The sequence below is a fragment of the Budorcas taxicolor genome, chromosome 2 (assembly GCF_023091745.1).
Source record: "Budorcas taxicolor isolate Tak-1 chromosome 2, Takin1.1, whole genome shotgun sequence".
Lineage (NCBI taxonomy): Eukaryota > Metazoa > Chordata > Mammalia > Artiodactyla > Bovidae > Budorcas > Budorcas taxicolor.
Window position 1 is genome coordinate 124,091,208 of NC_068911.1, and position 26,925 is coordinate 124,118,132.

The 26,925-nt window shown below is 36.4% G+C and overlaps 1 protein-coding gene across 1 annotated transcript in view; it reads right to left on the reverse strand.

The window, feature by feature from the left end:
• Window positions 1-26,925, reverse strand: part of STAT4 (signal transducer and activator of transcription 4) — a 100,793-nt gene that overhangs the window by 20,316 nt on the left and 53,552 nt on the right. The window contains exons 3-13 of the mRNA XM_052659794.1: window positions 23,437-23,535; window positions 20,814-20,906; window positions 19,820-19,898; window positions 17,043-17,128; window positions 15,175-15,326; window positions 13,200-13,358; window positions 12,313-12,405; window positions 9,381-9,440; window positions 9,056-9,073; window positions 8,874-8,967; window positions 5,282-5,326 (exon numbers count right to left, since the gene is read on the reverse strand). Coding sequence (XP_052515754.1) covers window positions 5,282-5,326; window positions 8,874-8,967; window positions 9,056-9,073; window positions 9,381-9,440; window positions 12,313-12,405; window positions 13,200-13,358; window positions 15,175-15,326; window positions 17,043-17,128; window positions 19,820-19,898; window positions 20,814-20,906; window positions 23,437-23,535 — 978 coding nt within the window. The remainder of the gene's footprint in view (window positions 1-5,281; window positions 5,327-8,873; window positions 8,968-9,055; window positions 9,074-9,380; window positions 9,441-12,312; window positions 12,406-13,199; window positions 13,359-15,174; window positions 15,327-17,042; window positions 17,129-19,819; window positions 19,899-20,813; window positions 20,907-23,436; window positions 23,536-26,925) is intronic.

The window sequence follows — 26,925 nt, forward strand, 5'->3', positions numbered from 1 at the left end:
CTGGGAAGTCCCCAATAGAGTAGGACATTGTTGTTTATCTTGCTCATCTCTTAACAAGCCATAATCTATGATAATGTTGCACATGGAAAACTATGTGGAATAGAAAACAACTGCAATAATCCATTCGCTTAATGAGTATTTGCTGAGTCCCTATCATGCATTAGACCCTGGCCTAAATCCTGGGAAACAATAATAAGAGGGAAAAAAATGGTACAGTCATATGAGAGAGAGATCTTAATCACAGAATCATAGGAAATAAATTTAAAGCAACAACTAATTCTCAATCCATAAAATAAAGGGAATGTATGGAAGATATTGCCAAAAAAAAAAAAATCTATGTTTCTAGTGTTATTTGTGCACCAGTCTTTGTCTTTAAAAAGCATTGCAACTACTTAAATTAGTTCAGAAGGCAATCGACTTCCTGTGAAAATGCTTGAGCCAGTTGGAGTATGAGTGGTGGATCTGTGTTTGAGAACACTGAACCTTGAAAGAACATCTGTTTGGCTATTCTGTTAAATGAAACTCAAGTCAGCCAGGCTTTACTAATAGCTTCTTTGTGCTTCATGACTTTCCACCACATAAACAAAATTACCTAACACCTCAGTCTGTGGCTAAAACTGTCATTTATCAGTTAAAGCCTACTGACAGAACAAACTCAAGAGACTGCAATTTCAGCCTCCCTGTTCAAATAGTTTCTGCCATTTCAACAATCACTCTCAAGCCAGATCTTAGGACCTCCAGGAAAGGCTGCTTCCTGGGAATGTTTATTTTATAGAGATAGACTGAAGCTTTCACCAAGTTTGGCAACTTGCTAGACGATGGATTCTTATCTTCAGCATGATTATTGCAAGGAAAAAACAAAGGTGGGAGAAAGAAGCAGTAATTGAAAACCTTGAATTTGTGACAGCATGTCAACAGATTCCTCATTCCAAAGCAAATCTTTTAAATTAAATGCATTTTGAAAAATTACCTGATTCTCTGCTGCACTTCTGAGGATTATAGAATCTCTGTCAAAGGAGTTTCAGACATTGTGTAGTCTAATGGTTCTAAAATCTTTTTTTTTTAACCCTGGAACATGTTCTTAGAAGTAAATTTCCCACCTGGACCCCTATCTGTAAAATACTTAAAATAGGGCTGATTGATTGAAATAGGGGTGGAAAGTCCAGAGCTCCACCGCTCACCAAACCAAAACCAAAGAGGGGACTTCGCTGGTCTTCCTAGCCTTCTAGGGACAGCATGGGTCTAGAGTAACTTCCTTCTTTCACCCAGTGCTCCTGAGAGGAGCCCCTGCGCATCCCGAAGTTCACTTCTGCCCAGATAATCTCAGAGTCAAACGCCAGGGGGCGCTGAAGTTCGAAAGAGGTTTGGATTGGCAGGCTTGAGGAAACTGTTATGGTATGTTCTCAATCATTTAAAGAGTATTCAATCTAACCTCTCTAAAGTAGGAGAGGAGGACGAAAGTTGGGCAAGTTGTAGGGCAGCAGGCATTCGGAGTAGACATGCAAGCCTATAAAAGGGGTGTACATAGTGGTCTGAGGTTTCATGGACCTGGACCCAGAAGAGGAACATGCTCAGTGGCCCTTAAAGGGAATGTTTCCAGCAGAACACCTGGCAGGTGGGCGGAGAAGGGATGTTACGGATTCGTAGTTTATCCTAAGCCAGGAACCACCTTTAGAGTCATTTCCGCACCTGTTACGGAGGGGGCAGCCTGGAGGGCTGATCAAGAAGCCCATGGTAGACAGCTGCACAGCACATTGCAGTTGACTCTCACACACTTCATCCTGTTTGGTCCTCACAACTACCCTATGAAGTGCAGACGAACATGAAACCATTTTATAGTTAAGGAAGTTGGGAGTTAGTGAGGTAAAGTAGCTGGTGTAAGGTCAGCTGCCTGTAAGAGGCAGAGCCATCGGCAGTGCTATTTCCACTATTGTACCAATGTGCACAGGAGATACAGGAGCAGCGAGAGTTTTCTTGGGAAGCATGATTTTAAATTCTTCTAAACTTTGTAAGGATTCTGGTGTGAGGTAGCTACATGATTTCTGAGCAGGTGGGTAAAGTGAGGAAAACAGTAGCTTAAACAGAGGAAAGAATGAGATGCTCTCCACAAACCTGCAGAGATCTTTCTTATAGGAATCCCAGCAAATGCGTGTGTGTGTGTGTGATGAGATAAAGGGGTCAAAGCAGAGTGACAACCATCAAGGCCTCTGTGTGTGTGTATGTGATGAAATAGGTCAAAGCCGAGTGACAACCATCATGGCCTCTGTGTGTGTGTGTGTGTGTGATGATATAAAGAGGTCAAAGCCGAGTGACAACCATCATGGCCTCTATATATGTGTGTGTGTGATAAGAGGTCAAAGTGCAGTGACAACCATCATGGCCTCTGTGCATGTGTGTGGGTATGTGTGTGTGGGTGTATGAGTGAGTGTGATGAGCTAAAGAGGTCAAAGCGAATGTCAACCATCACAGCCTCTCCCAGGGAAGGTTTTGTGACTCCAGAGGCAGCGTGGCACAGTGGCCAAAAGCATGGACCCAGGAGCCAGATTGCTGAGGTTTGAGTCTAAGCCCGAGCACTCAGTGCCTCAGTTTCCCTGGCCGAAACAAGAATGACACTAAATCATGTAGCTATCTCACACCAGAACCCTTACAAAGTTTAGAGGAATTTAAAATCATGCTTCCCAAGAAAACTCTCGCTGCTCCTGTATCTCCTGTGCACACTGGTACAGTAGTGGAAATAGCACTGCCGACGGTCTCTACCTCCTGGCACTGTTGAGACAGTTACATCAGTCAATGCCAGCGAAGCTGTTAGACAGTGCGATACAGAGTAAATGCCACAAAAGGATTTGTCAAGTAAGTTCTTATCAGGCTATGAACTCCTGCTGCAGGTACATAGATAAGCGATAAGCAACAGCTACTGTCTGAAATTTGAAATGAGGTTATAACATCCTGGCTTCCCGTTCTCCCTAAATTTTGGTTACTGCAATTCCTGGCCCCATGACTTTGTGAATCCCACTTAATCACCAGATCCTCCCCCACTCTTTCCTGACTCTCCTTTTGTCACCCCTAAGTTTGGCCAAGCTCCTGACTCCCATCTCATCTTTCTGAGTCCACTGCATATATTGTGTGACTTTTCAATGGTTCCTATAGCACATACAACAGCATTCAAGTCTATGGTTTGTTTTGAATGTACCGAGGAGTCATATTAAAATTCTGTCAACAGGGGGAGCTCAAAGAACAACTTAAAATAAAATTATCCAGTTCCAGCAAACTTGGGGGGGAAAAAAGAAAATCATTCTGATAGAACTGCATGATTTTGTTATTAATCAGAAAATGAGAGGAAATAAATTCAAAATGAGATAAATAGGCAGTGTTAATGAGACATTGTTTTTCTATAGTGGAAGCTGATTTACTTAGATCTCTGTCTCTAGAGAAATTCAAGTAGACTCTGATTTTACATTCACAAAGATGACAAAGTACTGAAAAATTCAGCTATTTAATTTATTCCCACTTGATTTGTTTTCCTTAAGAAGAGTTTAGAAGCCTTGTGCTTAGTAAATACTATTCAGAGAGGTCACTGCATGAAATGCTGTTTGCAACTTCGGTGAAAATTCCAAGATTTGTGAAACAGACTTTTATTTGTAATGTGCTAATGTTTTAATTAGGAAGTTTAGAAAACCGTTATGGATTTCTCTAAGGTGGGAAGAATACCCCCTATTTGTTTGGTTTATTAGAATATTCTTAAACTCAAAAGCTTTGTTCCTGTTGTATCTGGGCTGAGAAACCTGTTTGACAGTCTGCTGTAAGCCAAGGTTGTACCTTGGGAAGAAAGCTTAGCTCATCCTTGGTGGAGTGGCAAGAGAACTTTAAGACATGGGTAAGAGAATGACGAATTCTTGGAAGGGAAAAATGTAGAGCATGAAAACTGTTGTGATGGGTCTTTGTGGTTTTGTGGGGTGGGCTAGATCGGCTGTAATCGAATGCTAGATTTATAAAGTGTATTTTCTTCCAAATAATTTGAAGAAATTTCTCATAGAGTTGTAACACTAAAGCTAGGAGATTTAATCCATACCAACCATACCAGAAATAAGCCTCATTGCTTTCTAATTGCATCATGTAGGTGGTCTTACACATGCAGTTTCTCTGAGCATGGAGCATTGGGCATTATGACTCTATCTCTTAGAGGAAAAAAATGCAATATTTCTCTATCAGATCATTTGCCAAGGGTCATATTTTCAGTCACTGTCAGAATGGACTCAAGCCCAGGTTTTCTAATTCCAAATACGTAGGGGATAGAGAAATGCCCTAGTATCTGCTAAGTTGCTTCAGTCGTGTCCGACTCTATGCCATCCCATAGACGGCAGCCCACCGGGCTCCCCCGTCCCTGGGATTCTCCAGGCAAGAACACTGGAGTGGGTTGCCATTTCCTTCTCCAATGCATGAAAGTGAAGTCGCTCAGTCATGCCCCACTCTTAGCGACCACATGGACTGCAGCCTACCACGCTCCTCTGTCCATGGGATTTTCCAGGCAAGAGTACTGGAGTGGGGTGCCATTGCCCTAGTATCTAGGTCAACTAGATAGATGATTCCCAAAGCCACTTCCAATTCAGGATTTGGCAACTCTATTATTTACTGACAAACTCGAACACCTGGGCTGCATCAGTTTGTTCTTTTAATCGATTCATCCACTGAAGTGCCAACCTTAGATATACGAGTGAAGTAATTGATACCATAAAGTAATAGAACTGTTTTTCACTTGTGATTTTCACATACTGGGTCATGATGTTCCAAGACTTACCTCTTACCCGTGGAAAATGAGTGATGTTATGATATTCTATAATAATGAACTGACTAAAGAAATTACAGCAATACAATGCAACCACTTTAAATCATGTCCTCCAAGAGTAAGTTAATGGAAAACTGTTCACTTCACATTGCTATGTGATGGAAAGCAGGTTATGAAACATTGTGTGTATATATACATTTAAAGTAATGTATACATATAAAGTTTAGAATGATGTGAACCAAAACATTAACAGTTGTTTGCTTAGGAGGATGTTATATGCAATTTCTGTGCGCTTCTTTTTAAAACAAAAGTTCTTATACAGTTGGCAATTATCAAGTTTTACATTTGTAATTAAAGAAACATGAATTTGATTTTATATAAAAATACAAAGGGCAGTTTAAGAGCTTTTGCCTTTTCATACCGTTCATGAGTTTTGTAAAAATAAGACATTATAGGATTTTTTCCTAGAAAAATGCCTTTGGAGAAAACATTTCCTACCTCATTTCCTTTGTTTCCAGCACTAGACTTCATTTCCTTTGGCTGCTGTGGAAAAGGAAACAACAGTGTTTGCATGGAGAAGCATTATCTGCTAAATACCAAGTTGGTTGTACCTATTATAGCAGTTTTCTCAGTCAGAATTTTGACTTCTGGAACAGTAAGCCAGATGTCTTCTAACACACTGAAACCTAACATAGCTGCCCAGATTCAACAGAAAGAGCTTCCTGTTTCATCTCATGGGACTCCACTTCAGGAAGTTTCATTGAGATAAGGGAGCAAGCCGGTATAAGACTGTTTTTCAGCCACATTTTGGAAAGAGGAAATCATATTGGGATGTTTTAGAATATATTCAGCACTCTTCTGTACCTGGAAAGTATCATCTGAGCTAGGCCATGACGATTCTCAATGCCTATGAAATCATATCTAACACATAGGCCTGGGAAAATAGACACGGGCCAGTACGCACATGGCGTGGTGAGCTACTAAATGCCATGAGAGGAGAAGACACAAAATGTTCATGACATAGACTACTCAGTGGGAAAATAGGACAGAAAAAAAATTAATGTGTACAATCTGATCCACTTAAAAAAAAGAATATATACATATATATATTATATAGTGAAAGTGTTAGTTGCTCAATTGTGTCTGATTCTTTGTGACCCCACGGACTGTGGCCCGCCAGGCTTTTCTGTCCTTGGAATTCTCCAGGCAAGAATACTGGAGTGGGTAGCCATTCCCTTCTCCAGAAGATCTTCCTGATCCAGGGATCAAACCCAGGTCTCCTGTACTGCAGGCAGATTCTTTACTGTCTGAGCCACCAGGGGAGGTCTATATATATGTATACATACACATATACATATATATATGAATGAAAATATAAAAATAAGGATTTCAATAGTGTTATGTCAAGGTGTTGGGATCATATAGGTGGTTTTTAATTTTTAAAATTTTGCTTCGCTGATTTTCCATATTTACTTTGGTATTAAAAATTGATAAAAGCTATTATATAAAACGTAATATATGTGAAAATGCTTTGCAACTAGAAAAGCCTCATGAAAACTAAAGTTTTGTTATTTTATATTTTATCCTTCCTGGAATAGAGACTCGACCACTTTTTGGTATGTTTCTTGTCCTTCCTTTTTCAAATGACTCTTTTGAGAGACAGGTATCTCTAAGTTAAGAGCCTTTTATGGCTTCACTTATTAGCAATCATTGGCCATTAGTGAAAGTTTCTTGAGAATAGGAATTGAACTTAAGCAAAAAGAGTGCTAGTTATAAGAATGTATACGAACAAAGCTAGTGGAGGTGATGGAATTTCAGTTGAGCTATTTCAAATCCTGAAAGATGATGCTGTGAAAATGCTGCACTCAATATGCCAGCAAATTTAGAAAACTCAGCAATGGCCACAGGACTGGAAAAGGGCAGTTTTCATTCCAGTCCCAAAGAAAGGCAATGCCAAAGAATGCTCAAACTACCGCACAATTGCATTCATCTCACATGCTAGTAAAGTAATGCTCAAAATTCTCCAAGCCAGGCTTCAGCAATACATGAACCATGAACTTCCTGATGTTGCTGGTTTTAGAAAAGGCAGAGGAACCAGAGATCAAATTGCCAACATCTGCTGGATCATGGAAAAAGCAAAAGAGTTCCAGAAAAACATCTATTTCTGCTATATTGACTATGCCAAAGCCTTTGACTGTGTGGATCACAATAAACTGTGAAAAATTCTTCAAGAGATGGGAATACCAGACCACGTGACCTGCCTCTAGAGAAATCTATATGCAGGTCAGGAAGCAACAGTTAGAACTGGACATAGAACAACAGACTGGTTTCAAATAGGAAAAGGAGTATGTCAAGGCTATATATTGTCACCCTGCTTATTTAACTTCTATGCAGAGTACATCATGAGAAATGCTGAGCTGGAAGAAACACAAGCTGGAATCAAGATTGCCGAGAGAAATATCAATAACCTCAGATCTGCAGATGACACCACCCTTATGGCGGAAAGTGAAGAGGAACTAAAAAGCCTCTTGATGAAAGTGAAAGAGAAGAGTGAAAAAGTTGGCTTAAAGCTCAACATTCAGAAAACAAAGATCATGGCATCCAGTCCCATCACTTCATGGGAAATAGATGGGGAAACAGTGAAAACAGTGTCAGACTTTATTTTTTTTGGGCTCCAAAATCACTGCAGATGGTGATTGCAGCCATGAAATTAAAAGACGCTTACTCCTTGGAAGAAAAGTTATGAGCAACCTAAGAGAGCATATTCAAAAGCAGAGACATTACTTTGCCGACTAAGGTCCGTCTAGTCAAGGTTATGGTTTTTCCTGTGGTCATGTATGGATGTGAGAGTTGGACTGTGAAGAAGGCTGAGAGCCGAAGAACTGATGCTCTTGAACTGTGGTGTTGGAGAAGACTCTTGAAAGTCCCTTGGACTGCAAGGAGATCCAACCAGTCCATTCTGAAGGAGATCAGCCCTGGGATTTCTTTGGAAGGAATGATGCTAAAGCTGAAACTCCAGTACTTGGGCCACCTCATGCGAAGAGCTGACTCATTGGAAAAGACTCTGATGCTGGGAGGGATTGGGGGCAGGAGGAGAAGGGGACAACAAAGAATGAGATGGCTGGATGGCATCACTGAATCAATGGACATGAGTCTGAGTGAACTCCGGGAGTTGGTGATGGACAGGGAGGCCTGGCATGTGCTGCAATTCATGGGGTCGCAAGGAGTCGGACACAACTGAGCGACTGAACTGAACTGACTGATATATATGATCACTCATCATTACATTTAATTGATTTAGCAGTCTCATACAGAGGGATTCAAGGATTCACACAAAAAATAGAAACTGAACACCAGTATAAATTTTTGTATGCAGCTATCTTTCTGTTAACATAAATTTTATCTTTTAGAAAGTAGACCTCTTGAGGCTGCTTCAGTGGTCAACATTCAGGTGAGGTACATTCTCAATATTAATAAGCCAGGTAAGAAACATGTTTTTGGCTAGACAAGCAATAGGGTGTTTGGGAATCTAAGAACTATGTGACGAATTAGAAAGGAAGCAGGAAGAGAACTCCAGATTAAGAGGAAGTAGTAAAAACAAGAAGTAACAGCATGAGGCTGGGTCAGAAGCTTTCTAGAAATGCCAAGGCCAACTGTGTGCATCTCACACCTAAAACCATCCTATTTCCCCAAGCCAATCCTCCTAAAATGACAGAGATTTTAGCCAGACCTGCCATTATTGGGTATCAATTGGAGAGATTTTTAAAATGAAGCCAGGAATGCTTATCTACTTTAAGACATATTATCTCTGTCATCATGACCAAAATATTTTGACTAATTAAGACATATATTTAGGTGCAACATCACCATTGTTAAGAACGCAGACTTTCTGAGTTAAGGTTCAATTTTTTTTTTTTTTTACCACTTTAAATTCTTCAAAGATGGCATGTTTTATTTCTCAATACGATCCTTAATTCACATAAGAAACACTAAAGAACAAAACACATTAAATTATAAGGTCTATTAGTTTAGATGTGTCTGATTTGGAGGGGTTGGGGGGGAACTTCGGTCATTTCACTACTTAACTCACCAAATGTCGAAATTCTACAGAGAGACTCCCATTGGAAGATTCTTCAATGGACATGGCTTTGACATGAGTTCCGCAAAGTACAAATCTTCGATTGCTAGAGAGGAAATCTTAGCTATTTACAGTGGTCTCAGGTAAAAATGTATTTATGGGAACAACAAAAAAATCTAAAGTAAATGTCTTACCTTAGAGTTGAGGCATTCCTGTAAAACCAAGAAGATTCTTTAAAATGCATTATTTAATAGATCTAGAAAAAGACTTTTCTATGCTACTTTAGAGGATGAGGATAGTATATAAAATTTCATTTCATGTCTTTATATTAAAATTTATAAAGTCAGTCTTCATTTGAGTCTGTTAAATGTTTGAACTTTAAAGTCAAATATTGAAGTACATTGATACATTATGTTAGAGAAGTAAAATTAAAAGTTAAAAATTATCCTATAAAATAAGGACAGTTCTTCTTAAAAAGTCTTACTATTTCATGTTTCAAAATGGAAATTAAAAACTTACTTGTCAATTGATGCTTTCACCTTTACCTGATAATTTAGTTCTGGTAATTTTATTAGCAGTCTGGAAAAAACACATAAAGAATTAAAGATAAAAATTTTCATGGCTAAAAGCCTTTTTATATGTAAAGATTTAAATATATTTATGCCAAATATATATAAATCAAGCTCACATTATTTCCAGTCTTATGTTCATGTGTTTTGAAAATGTCAATTCCTCTTTACTTTGTCATTTTACTAATATTGACATCACCCACTTAATAGAACACATATTTGGAAAGTATTTTCATGTTGCGTTAGTTGATGTGTGTTAGATAATACATTGGCTAGATCAGAAAAATAGCTACATATTTTGGCTAAAGCCTAAATTTGGGTTAGACATATAAATAAAAGAAAAAAACTTTTGTAAATCTATTTATGTGGATTCATTTAATTCTCATATTATAAAAAAATTGTAAGCTTAGTAAAACTAAATGTTTTGATAACTGTTTTATGGTAAAATACTGAGAAAGACTAGGACTCTGATAGAATACGGAAAATTCCACTTCAAATGCATTTGCAGACTTTAAAGACATTACATGTAAGTAACAGCAAAAATTTTATAACTGAAAAAGACCTAATTTCACACAAACAAATGATTAAAGGTCAGAATAACAATTTCTTTAATTCCTTCAGGTGTCTCCTTAGCTTTCCCCAAACTTTCTAAGCTGTACCCTCTGACATAACCTCTCTGCAGGTTCAGTTTAGTTTCAAGGTATTCATTCAGTCAGTCACTCACTCATTCATTTACATATACACTCATCCCAAACATTGTTTATTCACGCAGCTGCATTGAGCTTCTTATATAAACCCAGTACAGCCCCAGGCAGTGGGAAACTGGCATAATGAAGATTAAGGAAGGAGCACAGTAGACATGGCGATACATCAAAGGAAGAAGTGTAGCTAAACAGATGAAATTTAAAGAATGGTGGTAAGCAGCTGAGTGACATTAGAGAAATATAACCATAGATAACAAACAACCCAAACAAAACAAAAAGAATGTATCAAGGTTTCTTAAAAATCCTGCCAGAACTGGTTTTGGGCTTTGGGATATGATAATATAGCTGCTGGTAGTGAGGAAGTCATATGAAGTAAGATGAAATGATTTCCCTTTTTGCCTTCCTCTCTATCCTGTATCAAGAAGGATCTGACTCACTTTAAGTGCTGATGACAAAAGGGAGTCCCATGTCACCTCTTTCCTTTGAAATAGGAGGATGAAATGCTTTGGTAGAGTGGGGTTTTAGGAAAAATCTTGAATACTAAGTAAAGGATCAGCTGTCAAGACAGTGGGGGAATTGGGTACAGAAAAGAAGAATGGGGACTGAACAGTTAGATGGAAGAGGAGGGCAGAATACCCTCGCCAGGGACTAATGGTCTATGCCTCTGGCAGTCAGTTTAAACAACATGCCAGGTGATGCCCATTCAAGGACTTCTTCCACTCAGAGTTGTTTGTTGAGCAATCCCTACTCATCTTCCCTTTTGCCCCAGAGAACATCTTAGACTGAATATATCATATACGGGTGTCTCAAGGGAAAGCAGGATATATGCACTACCCCGCTATCCTATTTCCCTTTAGTGTTACAATTTTCTGGGTTGTATAGAGATGTGGGGATGAGAAAGGAATACATTTGAAAATAAGAAAATTTTAAAAAGGAACCTGGTTTTTATTTTCTATTTTTGTATCTTAGTGTGGTGGTGCAAATTCACACAAAGGAAATGATTCAGAATTTCAAGTAGGGTTTCCGAAATGCAAATGAAAGACAAATGCCTTCCTTTAACAAATGAAGTTCCTAGGTGATGGATGTCAACTAAACTTATTGTAATCATCATTATGCCATTTATGCACATCAAGTCTTTATGCTTAAACTTACACGGTGTTGTATGTCAATATGTCTAAATAAAATGAAACTGAACTAAAAATGGAGTTTCAATAGTGCTCTGTGACCAAGGATGCTACCATGGGATCTTAACTACCATCTACCATGGCATCACAGCCTCCTGTACTGGTCTGGAATTTCAGCTTTCCAGAGATGACCTAGTGATTAGGAATTTAAAGCTTTGGGACTTAGAGATTGAGGCATGATGACAATATCTTTGAAAGTCTGAAGTCAAACTCGTTATTTTAAAAATGTCATTAGGAAAGCTGTATGTGTTAGTTTGCTCATGAAAATGAAAAGAATCACATACATAGATAAAGCAGCAACAACATAATCATTTCTCTTTAAATCAAGTACATAATAAGGATGTGCTGAAGATCATGGTGTTGAGAGTTTTCATGGAAAATTCAATAAGCTAGCTTCTGGGTGATCACAGGTAAACAATGTGCCACTATATGCCTGGATAGGATATTCGAACCTTCTACAACCTGTTCCAATCCATCTTCTCAATTCTCTCTCTCCCCGCTCCCCATGCTTATAGAACAGTGACTCCTTATTTTAGAAAGTCCTTATTTCTAATAGTGTCTCTCTCACACCCCTGCTTTTCCCTCAAGGTCCTTCCTCACAGCATTCTCTAGGCTCCCCAGTCTTCTTCTCAAGCAATCATTGGCCATTCTCTAGGCTCCCCAGTCTTCTTCTCAAGTCAATCACAAGCATTCTCTAGGCTCCCCAGTCTTCTTCTCAAGTCAATCTTCTGAGCAATTAATCCCATGTCATCTGAAATTGTGACTTCATACTTTCATGCTAATAACTCTCATGCCCTCATCTTCATTGCTCCACTCTTTATAAGTAGGGCTCTCACGTTAATATTTCTGTGGGTATTTAATTTACCATAGCTGGGCATGCAGGAGTCACTCGATAAAGAATAGTTGCCTGAAAGCCACATTGAAAGAAATGGGCCTTAGTTACACAATGACCATAGCACCACAAATATGAAACAATAGAATACATTCTGCCTACCTTAGCTTTACTGTAAACTGAATGAGAGTCTTAAGTACCATCGGCCTCTGAGGGTGGGTTGGCATGCATGGCTGTCGTTCAACCACAAATGAGCTGGGGTCAAAGGAAATAAAGCGTGTCATTTGAAAACACTGAAGACATTGACAGGCTGAAAACCACAGAGTAACAGGATGCTGTCCTCTTATAAAATAAAAATTTTCTACACTTATAAGACATTCAAACTCCCATTAGGCTCAAATCTTTCCAAGACGTCACATAAATAATTACCAAGAGATGGGAAATGCCTAAAGATTTCCGTAAGTAACAACAGTAAATAATTCTTAATTATTATATTTAGGTCAAGAATAAAAGCCCCAGTCTCTTTTTATCATAATAAACATCAAGTAGAAAGTTAATTTCATGCCATTTTTGACCTAGATATCAGGATTTCTGGTACACAGTAATATTTTTTTCTTTAGATGAGCTTATAAACATAAACATGTTCTCCACCCTTTATTTATTGAATATGTATTGATACTTGAGTAGAAATCCTAGAAATCTTTTTTTCTAAAATATGAAAAATGAACTTTGGGTGGGCAACATGGTGACTCATGAAAAACTGGGTTAGGTGGTGGAAGAAGTGTTGATGAATAAACAGTGATGAGTAAAAAAATGTTTCTGGAACTCTCTGGAGCTTTATTCACTGCACCCTAAAGCTCATTGTTTAACACTTCTCTCCCATTCCTTCATCTGAACACCAAAACCAAACCAGGGTGTCCTCCCAACTACATAGAACTAAAGCTGCCAGGAGGCATCTAAATGGATAACACTTGACTTACCCTCTTTTTTTAAGCTGAAGTATAGTTGTACAATTTAAGTTGCAGGTGTAGAGCAAATTGTTGACTTACTTCTTAAAAAGGTTGTAGATCAAGAAGGTGACTCTTTCTAGCAGATGTGGTCTTTGCAATGGGATAGGATCTCCTTCGTATGTCATTTTCGTAGATTGCTCCTCTAATTTCTCCAACTGCCTTCTGAGTTGGAACAGACTTTCTGCCAACAGTGTAAAGCTATTGAACAGTCAATGAAAAATGCAGATAGTTTTTTTTTCTACTAAACTCACTGTTTTAACTATTTAGCAAGTATTACTAAATAATTATTAAATGAATTAGTCATTTAATTCCATTAGATTAGTGACAGTGTTTTTTACATTTATTTTCCTAACACAGTTTTTCTCTAAAATGCTGATAGATGTTAATTGTTTTCAATGTTTTAAAACTTTTACCTTCAGTTTTATACAAATCATTTAGAAAATTTTGTGAATGTCTGGGTTCAAATTCCTTTGTTTTTGAAGTATTTTTATGTATTTGGCTTCCCTGAGTCTTAGTTGTGGCACACAGGGTCTTTAGTTGCAGTATGTGGGAACTAGTTCCCTAACCAGGGATCAAACCCAGGCTCCCTGCATTGGGAGCACAGAGTCTTAGCCACCGGACCACTAGGAAAGTCCCCCCAAATTCCTTTTATTATCTTTTTTAGAAGTCTATTAAACACATATATTTTAAAAAGATGGTACTCGCTAAAGGGCAAAGAGAGCAAATTTAAAACTTTAAAAACATATTTTATGAAAAAAAAATATATTTTATGAAGAATCTTACGTGTAAGAATAGTGACGGAAAAAATAATGTGACCTCCCTCCATATATATTTATACAAGTCCTAAATATTAACCAAAAGATTGTCAATGGATCTTTCTGAAGAAAATTATTTGCTTAGAGTTTTACACCTTGGATCTCACTTAAGAAATGGAGGTGGCAGCTTGGGCTGGAAGTCTGGGAAAGGGGGAGATTGAAAGACACACAGAAAGGGCCTCCAACTAAGAGGAGGCAGACGTCTCATCACACTTACCTAAGTCCATGTGCCCTGACAGCAGCTCTTTCTAGTTAAACTTTATTCCCCACAACATGGTAGAAAGAACTGTCAACCCCTTACTGAATTTGGTATAAACACCATTTCTGCTATGCTCTCTATTCCTCCCTTTATTGTTTACCTTGTGTTCACAACAACAGTGAGGTTAGTGAATCAAAATATTTCCCCAAGGAAATCAACAAATTTTAAAAGGAGCCCAGTTACTTTTCTTGAGAAGTAGTCGTGGAAGTGCAGAGCTTTTAGTGCAAGTGTGCCCAGTTATATGTGTTTTCATCGCATTGGATTGTACCCCTGGAAAGCAATTTTTGATTCAATCAAAAATTTTCCTTCTTTTTCATCATATTTTCTAATTGCTCCTTCACTCAGAGAATTTTCTTTTGCACTGATGAAGGGGAAAACCCTATAAACCGTTGTTTAGTAGAAAGGATAATATCTGTACATGATTGTACGCATGTGTACACAGGCAGGGGATGCCATGTTGTATTAACCACTTGAGATTTGTCATTTAACTACAAAAACAAATCATTTTGTTAAAAACACAAAACCAATGCTTAGTTTTATGTGGACATCTTAAGATACACATTTTACAAATGAGATACAGTGTTTGAAGCCAGTGCTTCTCATGCTCTTCAAGAAAGTGTATTTATTGATGATTTGAAAAAAATTCATTTGAGTCTTTTCAGACTGCATGTTGACATATTATATATGAGAAAATGAGCAATTCTTATGCATTCTGTAGATTTCTATAGATGCTTTATTTTTCTCCCCCAAGGAATGGGAATTCAGAACACTTAGACAATTACATCTATTTGTATTCAAGAGTTCCAGCTGCTCATAAACCATCAACAAGCTGAATGAACTGATGCTAAGGTCTAAGCCTGCCTTCTCCAGCTCAGCGACACTGAAACTGTGTGTGTACTTCCTGTGGTTTTCACTAGAAACTAAAGTCAGCGCGTTTTACCAGTTTTGAAGCTGGTCGAGCCCATTGTGGAGTGGACCTCCAATGCAGGCGATTTGCTGTCTCCTCTTCCAGTCTTGCAGCTCCTCCACCAGCATGCTGTTCATTAACAAGTCCGTCTCATTCACTATTTGTGTCATCTTACTCAGGGCTTCCTAAAAACAAAAGTGACTACTGAGAAGATTCTTATGACAGGCAACCGAAGTCACTCACAATTCAATCTAGAATACAGTCTGCCTAACCTGGGAGATAAAACTTTGGGTTAAAATTTTGACCAAATATTTTACCAAATACTACCTTCTATTTGCCATAGGACTGCCTTTTCAAATAATTTAATTATGGCAATTCAATAACATCATGAAGAAAAAAGCATGATCACAGTTAATATTCTCATAATATCTCACAGTAGCCTCATGTCATTAATATAAATATGTTGAATTTGTAACTCCTGTGACAATATTGAATCCTGTAGTCATAGAAGCCATTTATCTGCTTTTTAAAAAGCCATTTATAAATTGAATTTACATTCTTATAAATATCTTAATGCATTAATTCTTAAATGTACTGACTAAAATTTGAGCCTCTCTGTGTTAGTTTTTGGGCTTCTCAGATGGCCCTAGTAAAGAATCTGCCTGCCAGTGCAGGAGACTTAAGAGAAGCAGGTTTGATCCCTGAGTTGGGAGGATCACTGGAGGAGGGTATGGCAACCCATTCCAGTAGTCTTGCCTGGAGAACCCCATGGACAGAGGAGCCTGGCCCAGCTATAGTTCATGGGGTCACAAAGAGTCAGACACAACTCAAGCATTATAGCACACACAAATGTTAGTATTTATCATCACTTTATCTGGGTTTGGGGAAGCATAGTGGGAGAGGATAATTTTCAAAGGCTTAGGGATTAGAAGATGTGAATTTCTACCCTGGCTTGGCCACAGGCTATGTAAATTTGAACAAGTCATTTTACTTTGCTTTCTCATCTATACATTCAGGTTAATGGACTGAATTATTTCTGAGGTTCCCCTTCTCCTTAAAATTTTATTTAAAGTAGAATAAGATAGCATGCATAAAATGTATAGCATAGATTCATTATGTATAAAAGTATTAAGCTTATCTTAGGTTAAATATTTACATATTTAAAACCTGACATATGGTTGTTTAAGTTTATAATTGATTTAGGGTGAAAATAATTTTACATTTATTTGTGCTTACACAAATTCCTGCACAAAAAAGTGAAGCCAAACTTTTAGAAATAAACTATCGATTTCAGTAACTGGTTAATTTCAGTTGTGTCTCTTTTCAAAGAGAGGTAGAATTGAAATTGAGATATTTCCCCTCTTTTAAAATATTTTATTGAGCCAGAAAAATATCCTTCCTCTCATTGGGAAGAGATGAGATTGAATATGTTCAGGATTCAGTGGACTATTCTGAAATCTACAAAATTATTTAGTATGTCATTTCTCATAATAGAAACTGGGACACATTTCTGCAATAAAATTTTAGTAGTCATCAAGTAATATCTTAATTATACATGTACAGTAGAACACATCTCAGCATATTAAGTACAGCAACTAAAACAGTCATGTCTGAAATAATGGCAAATAAAAACTGGGTAAAATGTTCTTGAAATTAATGGTAGCTATAGTACCGGTACCACATAAGCAGAATAGACTCTAGAGACAGTCTGCTTTGTAAACTTAGGTAGAGAAGCATGGCAAACAGTATGATACTCTTCCTAGAAACATTGCATAAGTGGAACTGATAAAATCATTCAGCCTAAACAGAACTGATAAAATCAAAGAGCTTCTTTTCAGTAAGACTAGATATACAAAAAGGAGAAAAATAGACAAAAGGCCAAATTAGAGTTCTTCACTAGCCTTTCTTTTGAAGTCCAGGCTGTTCAGCATTTCCTGCAGAGTTAAAACTTCCTGATTCATTAGGGCACTGTTCTTGTCACCCTGATCTGTGAAGAAGAGATCAGATTTAGAGTCCTCTCCAAGGAAAAGGTCTTTGACGTGAAAGCCAAGCTGGCTGTAACCTGCCATCCTAAGATCCAGGATGTAAGAGCAGAAATGGGGCCATTAATGATGAGCTTGGAAGTAAATCCTTGACTGCTCATATTGCCAGGAAGGATTACATCCAAGCACGCCAGAGATGAACTCTCTATCTTACAAACCTTGAGAGAACACCATTCTTCACGATATTCCTTTTAGGGGCCGGTAGAGAGAAGATACAAACGTTTTTCTAATGGATTCTTTATTAGATCATCTCTACATTGACAATGACTTTGGCTGGTTGGCATGTGTAAGAAAGGAAGAGGCCTTTCTTTGTGCCCATGATTAAATCATATTGACCCCTCCTGATGTCTTGACTCAATCTCCTGCAAGGGTTGTACTTTTATACACAGTCTCATGAACTAATAATGACTAAATCCTTTGCTTTCTCTTTTTCTTTGCAAAACAAGCTAGACTCACAGTGAAACCAGAAGAAGTGGGAGTTGCAAATTAAGAAAAATCTCTGGCTGAAAAAACCCCAAATGATTTATCCTCTTAAATGGAAAAAGTACAATAAACATCATATTATTTAATTTGAACTTAAAAATGTATTGGTATACAGTAAGTGACTATATATACCAACTGTTCATTATCTAAATGAAGGCCTAACTGTTCATATACCTAAATGAAGGTCTGGAACACTGATAGGGCTTCAGTAATTGTGAAAAAAAGGCTCCTGAACAACATTGTAGCAAATTTCTCTACAAAATAGCACTGGTCTCCAAGAAGTATTTCTGGCTGTATTAATTCACAAATTCACTAACTCCTAGATCCCATGTATAGCAAACTCTTGCTTAGACAGCATTTTATCAACTCAAAACTTAATTAGCTAATACTTTTCATTCTTCACCAGCAAGGATATAACTTATTTCCCATGTATCTTTCATTTCACTTAAAACATTTCCTTTCACTTATAACCAACAAAATAAATACTTGGTGATTTAAGTGATAAAATAATCATTTTTATTCTTCATACTGCTTATGAAGTACTGAAAGATATTAAAGTAACTAATTGTAAAATAAGTTCAAAAATAATGTTATTGTTATAATTTATTTTATCATATTCTAATTCATAAAATTGGTAGTTCACATATGAAATTTAGAGTGAGGCTGCTTTCAATGAAATGTAATAGTTGATTAAATGTGCAGTTGTTCTAAACCTTTTTAAGATCATGAACCCCTTTGATAATATAATCTGACGAAACCTGTGTTGTGTGAATTTCTCCAAAGGAAAAAAAATTGTACATACAAACAATTATGCATGTACAAAACTGTACACACAAACAATTGTACATACAAATTCATGAACATACTTATAACATAATAATCAACATTTCATGGGAGTCAAGACATCCTGAAGGTGCCAGGAGAACATGTCACATCTCACCTATGCCAGGAAAAAATAATATCCTCTCTTTGAAATATTAGATAGGAAGTTAATAAGCATTTGATCACAATCATCCATATTATTTCCTTCCAGATAAATTTTAAGCTAGCATTTCAATAGTTAAGGATGATTTTGTAAATCATCTATAAAAATAATTTATATCTAATGTGTTTTTAAAAATTGTTTTAAAATAATTTTAGAATTACAAGAAGTTACAAAAAATAGTATAAAGTTCCCATATAGACTTCACACAGCTTCCTCTAATGTCTTACATAACCATAGTACAATGGTCAAAGCCAGTTGATTAACACTGGTACAATCCTATTAACTAATCCAGACCTGATTAAAATTTCTCTAATTGTTCCACTAATTGCAGTGCACTTTAAGTGACCAATCTATTATTACTTGTAAATCTTAGATCTTTGTAAATATTCTCATTCTTTCCTTATATTTCTTTAAAAACACCTAATTGTAACATTGCAGGCAGACGCTTTAAACTCTGCACCACCAGGGAAGCCCCAAACAACTTCAATATTTAACCACAAAGAAATAGTGAAATAAATTGCAGTGTTCTTACATTTTGATATTTATATAATTATTGAAATTATATATGTGGAGATTATTTTAATCTGAGGAAATATGTAAAATAAAAGTTTAGCTTAAAATACTATTCAAAAACTATGTGCAAGTTGATTTCATTTTTTGTAAATAAATCTCTATGGATGTATTTTGAACATGTAGAAAGGGCTGGAGGAAAATATGCTAGCGTTTTGATGGTGTTTTTGCGTGATTTTTAAATTTGTAATTTTTTTCTACTTTCCCAATTTCCTACAGTGAATAACATTTCTACTTTTAATTTTAAAAAATTATAGTAAAAAACTCACCTAGAGATAATATTAGTAATTTCCTGATCATAATAGACAATTATTAATCCTTTTCTTAATTATGATAATGATATTTTGATTCTACAAGAAAATGTTCTTAGCTTTTGGAGAACCATTCTGAAATAGGGGTTATTTCTCATGAGCTTTATAATTTGAATAGTTGGTAAAAAAATATATATTTATATGAAGAGAAAAGGAGGAAGTAAATTAAGTTCTCTTCTCCTGCATTCTCTCTTCAAAAAAAAAGGGACTAATTTATCAGTTCTTTCAGGAAAGAAGAAACCCTAGTCATGTCCCTTTGTGGAATTGTAGACAAAACAAAAACTTACCCATTGTCTGAATTGTTTTATACCTGTAATCAAATTCATCTTGTAGATCTTCTAAATATTTGGTGTCTTGTTCTGTCATCTTTTTACAAAAGAAAACATACTCTGTTGTTGCAATTAATCATGCCAATGAAATAATACCATCCATCATCAGTATTTCAAAATACACTGTTTAGTGCTTCCAATCTCCAGTAATATCCCAGACTAATTATATATTATAGAACCACAATTTCTAAAGAGCTAATTCCCATGAGAACTGAATATCTCTGGAAGAACCAGACTGAAGTTGCTCTTCCATTTTCTCTTCCTGAGTGTTTGTAAATTTCAGCATCTTGTCTCTCATTTCTCAGTAAATTCCAAATGATGCTACTAACATATTTTTTATAATATAGATACTTTATCCACTTAGCTCCATATAGCTCTGTATTAATGTACCAACTATCTTTTTGCTTAAAGTCTCCTTTATAAAAGGACATATATGACAATACAGTCTATATTTTTTCCTCTGAACCTCTTAGAAAATATTTATGCCTCCTCTGTGTCTCCTGTTCATTTCTGTCTTTGAGATTTTTGGTTTTACTCTTCTCCAAATCTAGTGATGTTTTTGCTCAGACATAAAGATGTCAGAATCTAAGCTAAAGGCTTTTCATATAGTATTAAATCTCATGTAGTCCTCCCAACCAGCCTGTTAGAGTGGTTATTCTTACTTCTACAGATGAAGAAGCAGAGGCTTGGAGATGTAAAGTAACTTACTTGCCTGAAGCCACATGGCTTCTCATTGATGGAGACTGGTGTGACTCCAATTTTCAGTAAATTGAAGTTCAACGCTTTCCCCAAAGAAATCTTTTCTAATATGAACATAGTGTGTGAGAGATATTTATCTTATAACCAAGTACCCCATGACTTCTGTACACAGTAACTTTGGGCACACAAGAGAAAGGTGCCTAGAATGGGGACCACTGCTCGCCTTTTCTACCATCTATAAGAGATCACTCACCTGCACACTATTTTTAATGGCAGCCACTTTGTGCTCCACATTCCTCTGTCTTTCTGAAACTGAAGAACTTTGTAAGGATTTCTCCAGAGGTCCCTGGAAAAACATTTTGAAATTTCAACATATTAAAAATTTTTTTTATATGGACCATTTTTAAAGTCTTTATTGAATTTGTTACAATATTGCTTCTTCTTCTTTTTTTTAATGTTTTGGCTTATAGGTTGCAAGGCATATGAGATCTTAGCTCCCTGACCAGGGATCAGACTTGTACCCTCTTGCACTGAAAGGCAAAGACTTAACCACTGGACTGCCAGTGAAGTCCCTGAAACTTCAACATGTTGATGAAACAGGCTTATGATGAATGTAGTATATGTAATATACTTTGAACTGAGGTCTGGATCAGTATGATATGAAATATTCTACAGCCATTAAAAACCATGCTGTAGAAATATTTAATGACATACGTGTATGTGTGCTCAGTTGCTTCAGTCTTGTCTGACTCTTTTCGACTCTTATGGACTGCAGCCCACCAGGCTCCTTTGTCCATGGGATTTCCCAGGCAAGAATACTGGAGTGAGTTGCCATTTCCTTCTCCAGAGCATCTTCCCAACCCCAGGATCCAATCCATTTCTCTTGCATCTCTTGCAGTGGCAGGTAGGTTCTTTACCACTAGCGCCACCTGGGGAGCCCTTAAGGACCTACAAGTAGTGTCAAAGTATGAAATAGAGCAAATTATAAGACACTATATGTTTGTGATCTTTGTTGCTTACGTATGTATGTATTTATTTATAAATATCTAGATGTATGTATAGACATGTAAACTCAAGCACATGTGATTGGAAGAACACATATACCAAAATATAATCATTTGTTATCTTTGAACAGTGAAATTACAGATGATTTTATGGTTAAAATTTTTTTCCTGTTTTTCTACATCAGACCCATGTGACTTTTGAGATTCTATAAGATGTGAAACTACATTATGTTGTACTTGAATTCAGAATTAAGGATGTTGAATCTGCCAGGATGAAATTTATTTTTATTTTGGAACAAAGAGAGTTTGCTAAAGAATATGTAAAAATGTTAGCCTGGTTAAGTATTAATGGAAAGACTAACCAGCTACTCCAAGCCATGTTTCTTGGTCACTCTAATAACCTATCTGAGTTTGTTCTTGAGATATAACGTTTACATAGATGGCTAGAGTTGAGAGAATGTCCATAGACCCTTCACCTTATACTTGGATAGGGAGGTATGGTTAGAAAGGGTGATGACTAAGTAGAAAATGAGTCCCAGAACCTCAAGTGGAACCCAGGTCCTTAACTTTCAATCAAATGTTCTTTCAACTATATCACATTCTTCAGATGATTTGTGAAATTGCCTCTCTCTCATTTTGGCTCCCATTATTTCTGTGTGTGTGTGTGTGTGTGTGTGTGTGTGTGTGTGTGTGTGTGTATGTATCTCCATATATTGTCTATTGCTTTGACGTTTATAAACCAGTGCTTCTTTTGTGGTAGTATGTAGTACTAGAAGATTGAGGAATGATTTTGAAGAGCATCTATTCAAATAAATGTTTCTAACTTGGCTGATATCTGATATGTGAAGAGAACAACAACAATAATACGCACTCACACACACATATATAATGACTAGAGATAAGAGGGCTACAAAAAAGGACAACTGAGAATATATGAAAATATCATATATTAGTAATAGAATCTTAATTTTCATCTAAATTTTCACTGAATCAAACTATGTTTACTTTAAAAACTTACTAACTTTAGATTCTAAAATTAAAGATGATACATTCTTATTCATATCTAAAAAATAAGAACAAGTTGTTAAAACTTCATACTTCTCTAGAAACAACCATAAACTGACAGCAAGCAAATCTGAGAATTTTTAATAGTTGAAAAAAAGATAGTTTTGTTGGATCTTCAAAAATAAATACAACATTGTGAATCACTAAATTATTCAGCATGACATTTGGAAAGCTGATTATCTACATGCTCTTTCCTTTTTAAATGGAGTATTCCCAAGGTCTTCGTTAACTCCTCTACTTATCTTTCTTGGGGACTCTGAATTCATTCAGCATAATGGGATAAAATGTACTCTAAAATATGGCAGGGCAGAGCACACTGAAACAGACAAGAAGTATTTATGGAGTTTCTATAAGACAAAATTCCTGCTTATGGACTAGTTTGGACCTGTGGTGTAAGAAACGGGGAAATACTGAAGGGTTTCGAGCAAGATTGTCCCTGAGGATAAACATGCTGAAAGAAACAGAGCCTAAATGGTACTTAGGAATTTAGCCAGGAAGTGGTTACTCTGTTCCTCAGCTGATATTGTAAGACCACAGATCAGAGTGTGAGCAGTGGAAACAGAAAAGAAGGTATAGATAAGATTCTAGAAACAAATTCTGGAAAGACTTGGTAACTATCTCAGTAAGAAGGCAGAGAAAAGAAAGCAACTATTCAAAGATGATCCCAAGAACCTTGATTCCAATTGGCTGAACGGATGATGGCACCATTAATGTAGACAGAAGAAGACGGTTGGAAAGAAGATTAGAATTTCTGTTTTAGAAAAATTGAGTTCTTGGTGAAAAGGTTGCAACTCGAGAAAGTATTACCTGAACAGGCATGTTGGCAGCAGCCAATATTCTCCTCTCTTCCCTTAAACAATTTGAAATAACCACAGCTACATGCATTGGGTTTCCATGAAATTTTCCCTGAAAAAAATTGAACAAAAACAACAAAATCTTAAACATATACATCACTATTTGAAGATTAAAATAACCTCCCAATAAATATGTGAAATTGTTTGGGATTTGTTTCAACTATCTATTCTATTATAAAGCCACAGAAACTTATATTGTGAGTGTAGACATCTATGTAACATATTGTTCTGTCTCCAGAAGTTATTCTTAATTATTAAAAATACTTCTTGAGCACCTTTGTAGGAAAGGCTCTGAACACACATTCAGAAGGATTGGTTTACCTGGGGCTTCGGATAAGTTCTACAAAATTTACTTCTTTGTAAATTATTATTAGGAACCATGGTGGTCCCAGCTGTTCATTTGTTAACTGTTCTTCGTGACTTGTTTTACACATTGTTTTTGGTCCCTGTTTGATGGTCTTTGTATCAACTAGCTCATAATTATGTCAGTATGCTAGAGCAACCCTCCAGGTGGCTCAGATGGTAAAGTGTCTGCCTGCAATGCAGGAGACTTAGGTTCGGTCCCTGGGTCAGGAAGATCCCTTGAAGAAGGAAATGACACCCCACTCCAGTACTCTTGCCTGGAAAATTCCATGGACAGAGGAGCCTGGTAGGCTACAGTCCATGGGGTTGCAAAGAGTCGAACACTAGTGAGTGACTTCACTTTCACTTTCATTTTTATGACATCTAAGCATATACATGTTTTATTACCAATGCTAATGTAAACTGAAAGCCCGTGGGCCTAATTCAGCCATAAGGCATGATGTGTAAGTTGAAATATTGTAATTCCTTCAGGAGAGCTTGTACTACAACAAATTGCCATAATATCCGTCACTGAATGACCCAGGCACTCATTTCCTTTACCTGCTAGGCTCCTATAGATGTCTCTGTTTCCTTGGTTTATAGGACTAATTTGAACAGCATCATTTTAGTCAATAGTGTTAAACTTTGTTACTAGACCTCTCCATGGTAGTATTAACAGGAAGCACAATAAATGTAAACAAATGCATTTATTTTTTTATTTAGTTTCCTTCTCCCTCCTCTCTGAAGGAGGTGCTAATTATCCACAAAATGGCCAAAAGATCAATAGTAGAAAAGATAAAATAACAAACCACAAAGTGGAAAATTAATAATCAAAAGTAGATTATACAGACTAGTAAATCAAAGGGTATTTCTGGGAAAGAAATGGGGTTATTGTTTGTAAACATTTTTATGGCCTTGACCATTGCTACAATTTTATTAGATGATGCTTTCTAATTAGCATTTCTATTGGTAAAGTTAGGGTAAACACCAAGTATCTGGTTTCATATTCTATTGCTTTCAAAACATTTTCCCCCTTTAAAATCAGAAAACTCCAAAAGAAACAAACAAAAATGAATTGACAAAAACTCTTAAGAAGTTAAAATTATCCTGTTCATTAAGCTGGGATACTAAAAATTCTGATTTCTGCATGCTAACAATTTTAGATTCTCCTTAGTTTGAATTTATTCCTGTTAAAATTTTCCTATCTATTGATTTTTCCCCATATACTTTCTATTGAACTCTCCAAGAAAAGCTTTGTTTTCTCATTTTGCCCTTATTTTCAAAATATTCCACTGAAAATAATAACGGGTTTCTCCCAGGACTAGTTTGGAGGCTCTGTTATTTATGTTAAGTTGAAAGATTTTTCTATCCAAGATCAGGAGTTCCTCTAAGATCCTAAGAATCACCACTATTTGTTTTTCTCAGTGTTGTAGAACTTCTTCATTGTTGATCATTCAGATACTATCTTTCAACATTTCTCGGCTTCTTTGTCTACATTTCTTCCTTTTTCTTTCCTACTTGAACTTCTTTTACCTTCCCTTTCACATTTCAGTTTCCCCCCTGTGAGGTTACATTATTCTTTTTTTTTTCTGCTTTGTTAAGAGCAAAGAATCACAGTTTTTACCCAGGCTATCTTTTCACTTTCCTTTTGTATTTTCCCAAAACTTTATCTCACTTAAATATATGAGATGAAAACATCTTATGGAAAATTGATCACTATAGATTCAAAACAAAATTAGCACTTTTTAAAATGATCAGGTAAATTTAAAAATTTTATTTTTTATTGAAGTATTGTTGATTTACAACGCGGTGTTGGTTTCAGGTGTATAGCAAAGTGATTCTGCTGTGTGTGTATTAAAAGATGTAGTTATGTTCACTTTTCAGTAGTTACTGTGTATATGGGCCATGGACACTCCTCTTACCAGAAAGCAACAACAAAAAACAGAAATAAAAGAACAGAAAACCAACCCCTAAGTGTATGTTGGTGGAAGGAAGGAAGGAAGGGAAATTACGCTTTTTCTAGCATGTGTGTGTTTCTCTTCTGTGTGTGTGCTGTGTGCTTAGTTGCTCAGTCGTGTCCAACTGTTCACAACCCCCATGGACTGTAACTCACCAGGCTCCTCTGTCTGTGGGGATTCTCCAAGGCAAGAATACTGAAAGGGGTTACCATACCCTCCTCCAGGGATTGAACCCAGGCCTCCCACAATGCAGGTGATTCTTTAGCGTCCGAGCCACCAAGTTGGAGAGATGAAGGGAAATTACCTTTTTTCTAGTGTGTGTCTGTTTCTCTTATGTGTAGGTATTGCAAATACTTTCTATCTCTGGCTGTCTTTTCACTATCTCTTAGTGTCAATAAAGAGAAGTTTTTAATTTTAGTGAGGTCAAATTTATTAATTCTTTTGTTTATAGCTAATTTTTTATGACTTAATCTTTCCCTAATCTATAGCCATGGAGACTTTTCCCTATATATATATATAGTAAGCCTTTAGAGTTTTTCCCTAACTGTAATTCACTTGGGGCTTATTAATATGAGTGGTCCCTTTTACTTTTTTATATACAAATATTAGTTCCAATGATATTTTTGAATATTTTAGTTTTTCACCACCACTGCTGGGTGAATTGTCATAGCCAAGTGCCCATATATGGATGGATTGGCTTCTGACTCCATTCCACCTTATGGTTCTATCTGCTTTATCAACAGACCGTCTTAATTACTAGAGTTGTATAACAAGTTTTTTGATGTCAAGTATAACAGGCTTTCTCTGCATTTTCACATAAATTTTAGAATCACTTCATCAAGCTACAAACACACATACACACAACCCTGTTGAGAATCTGAATGGCACTAAATCTTTAGATACTTGGTATCTTTATAATTGTGTTCTAATCTATTTATTTAGGTCTTCTTTAATGCCTATTATTATATCTTTCCACAGAGATCTTACACCTTTTTTTTAAGCTTATTTCTATGTAGTTGGTATTTTTGATAACGGATAGTATCTTTCTTTCTTAAGTGTTCTCACTAGTATGTAGAAATATATTTTACTTTTATATATTGACTGAATCCAGCAGTTTTGCTAAATTCCAATAATTCTAATAA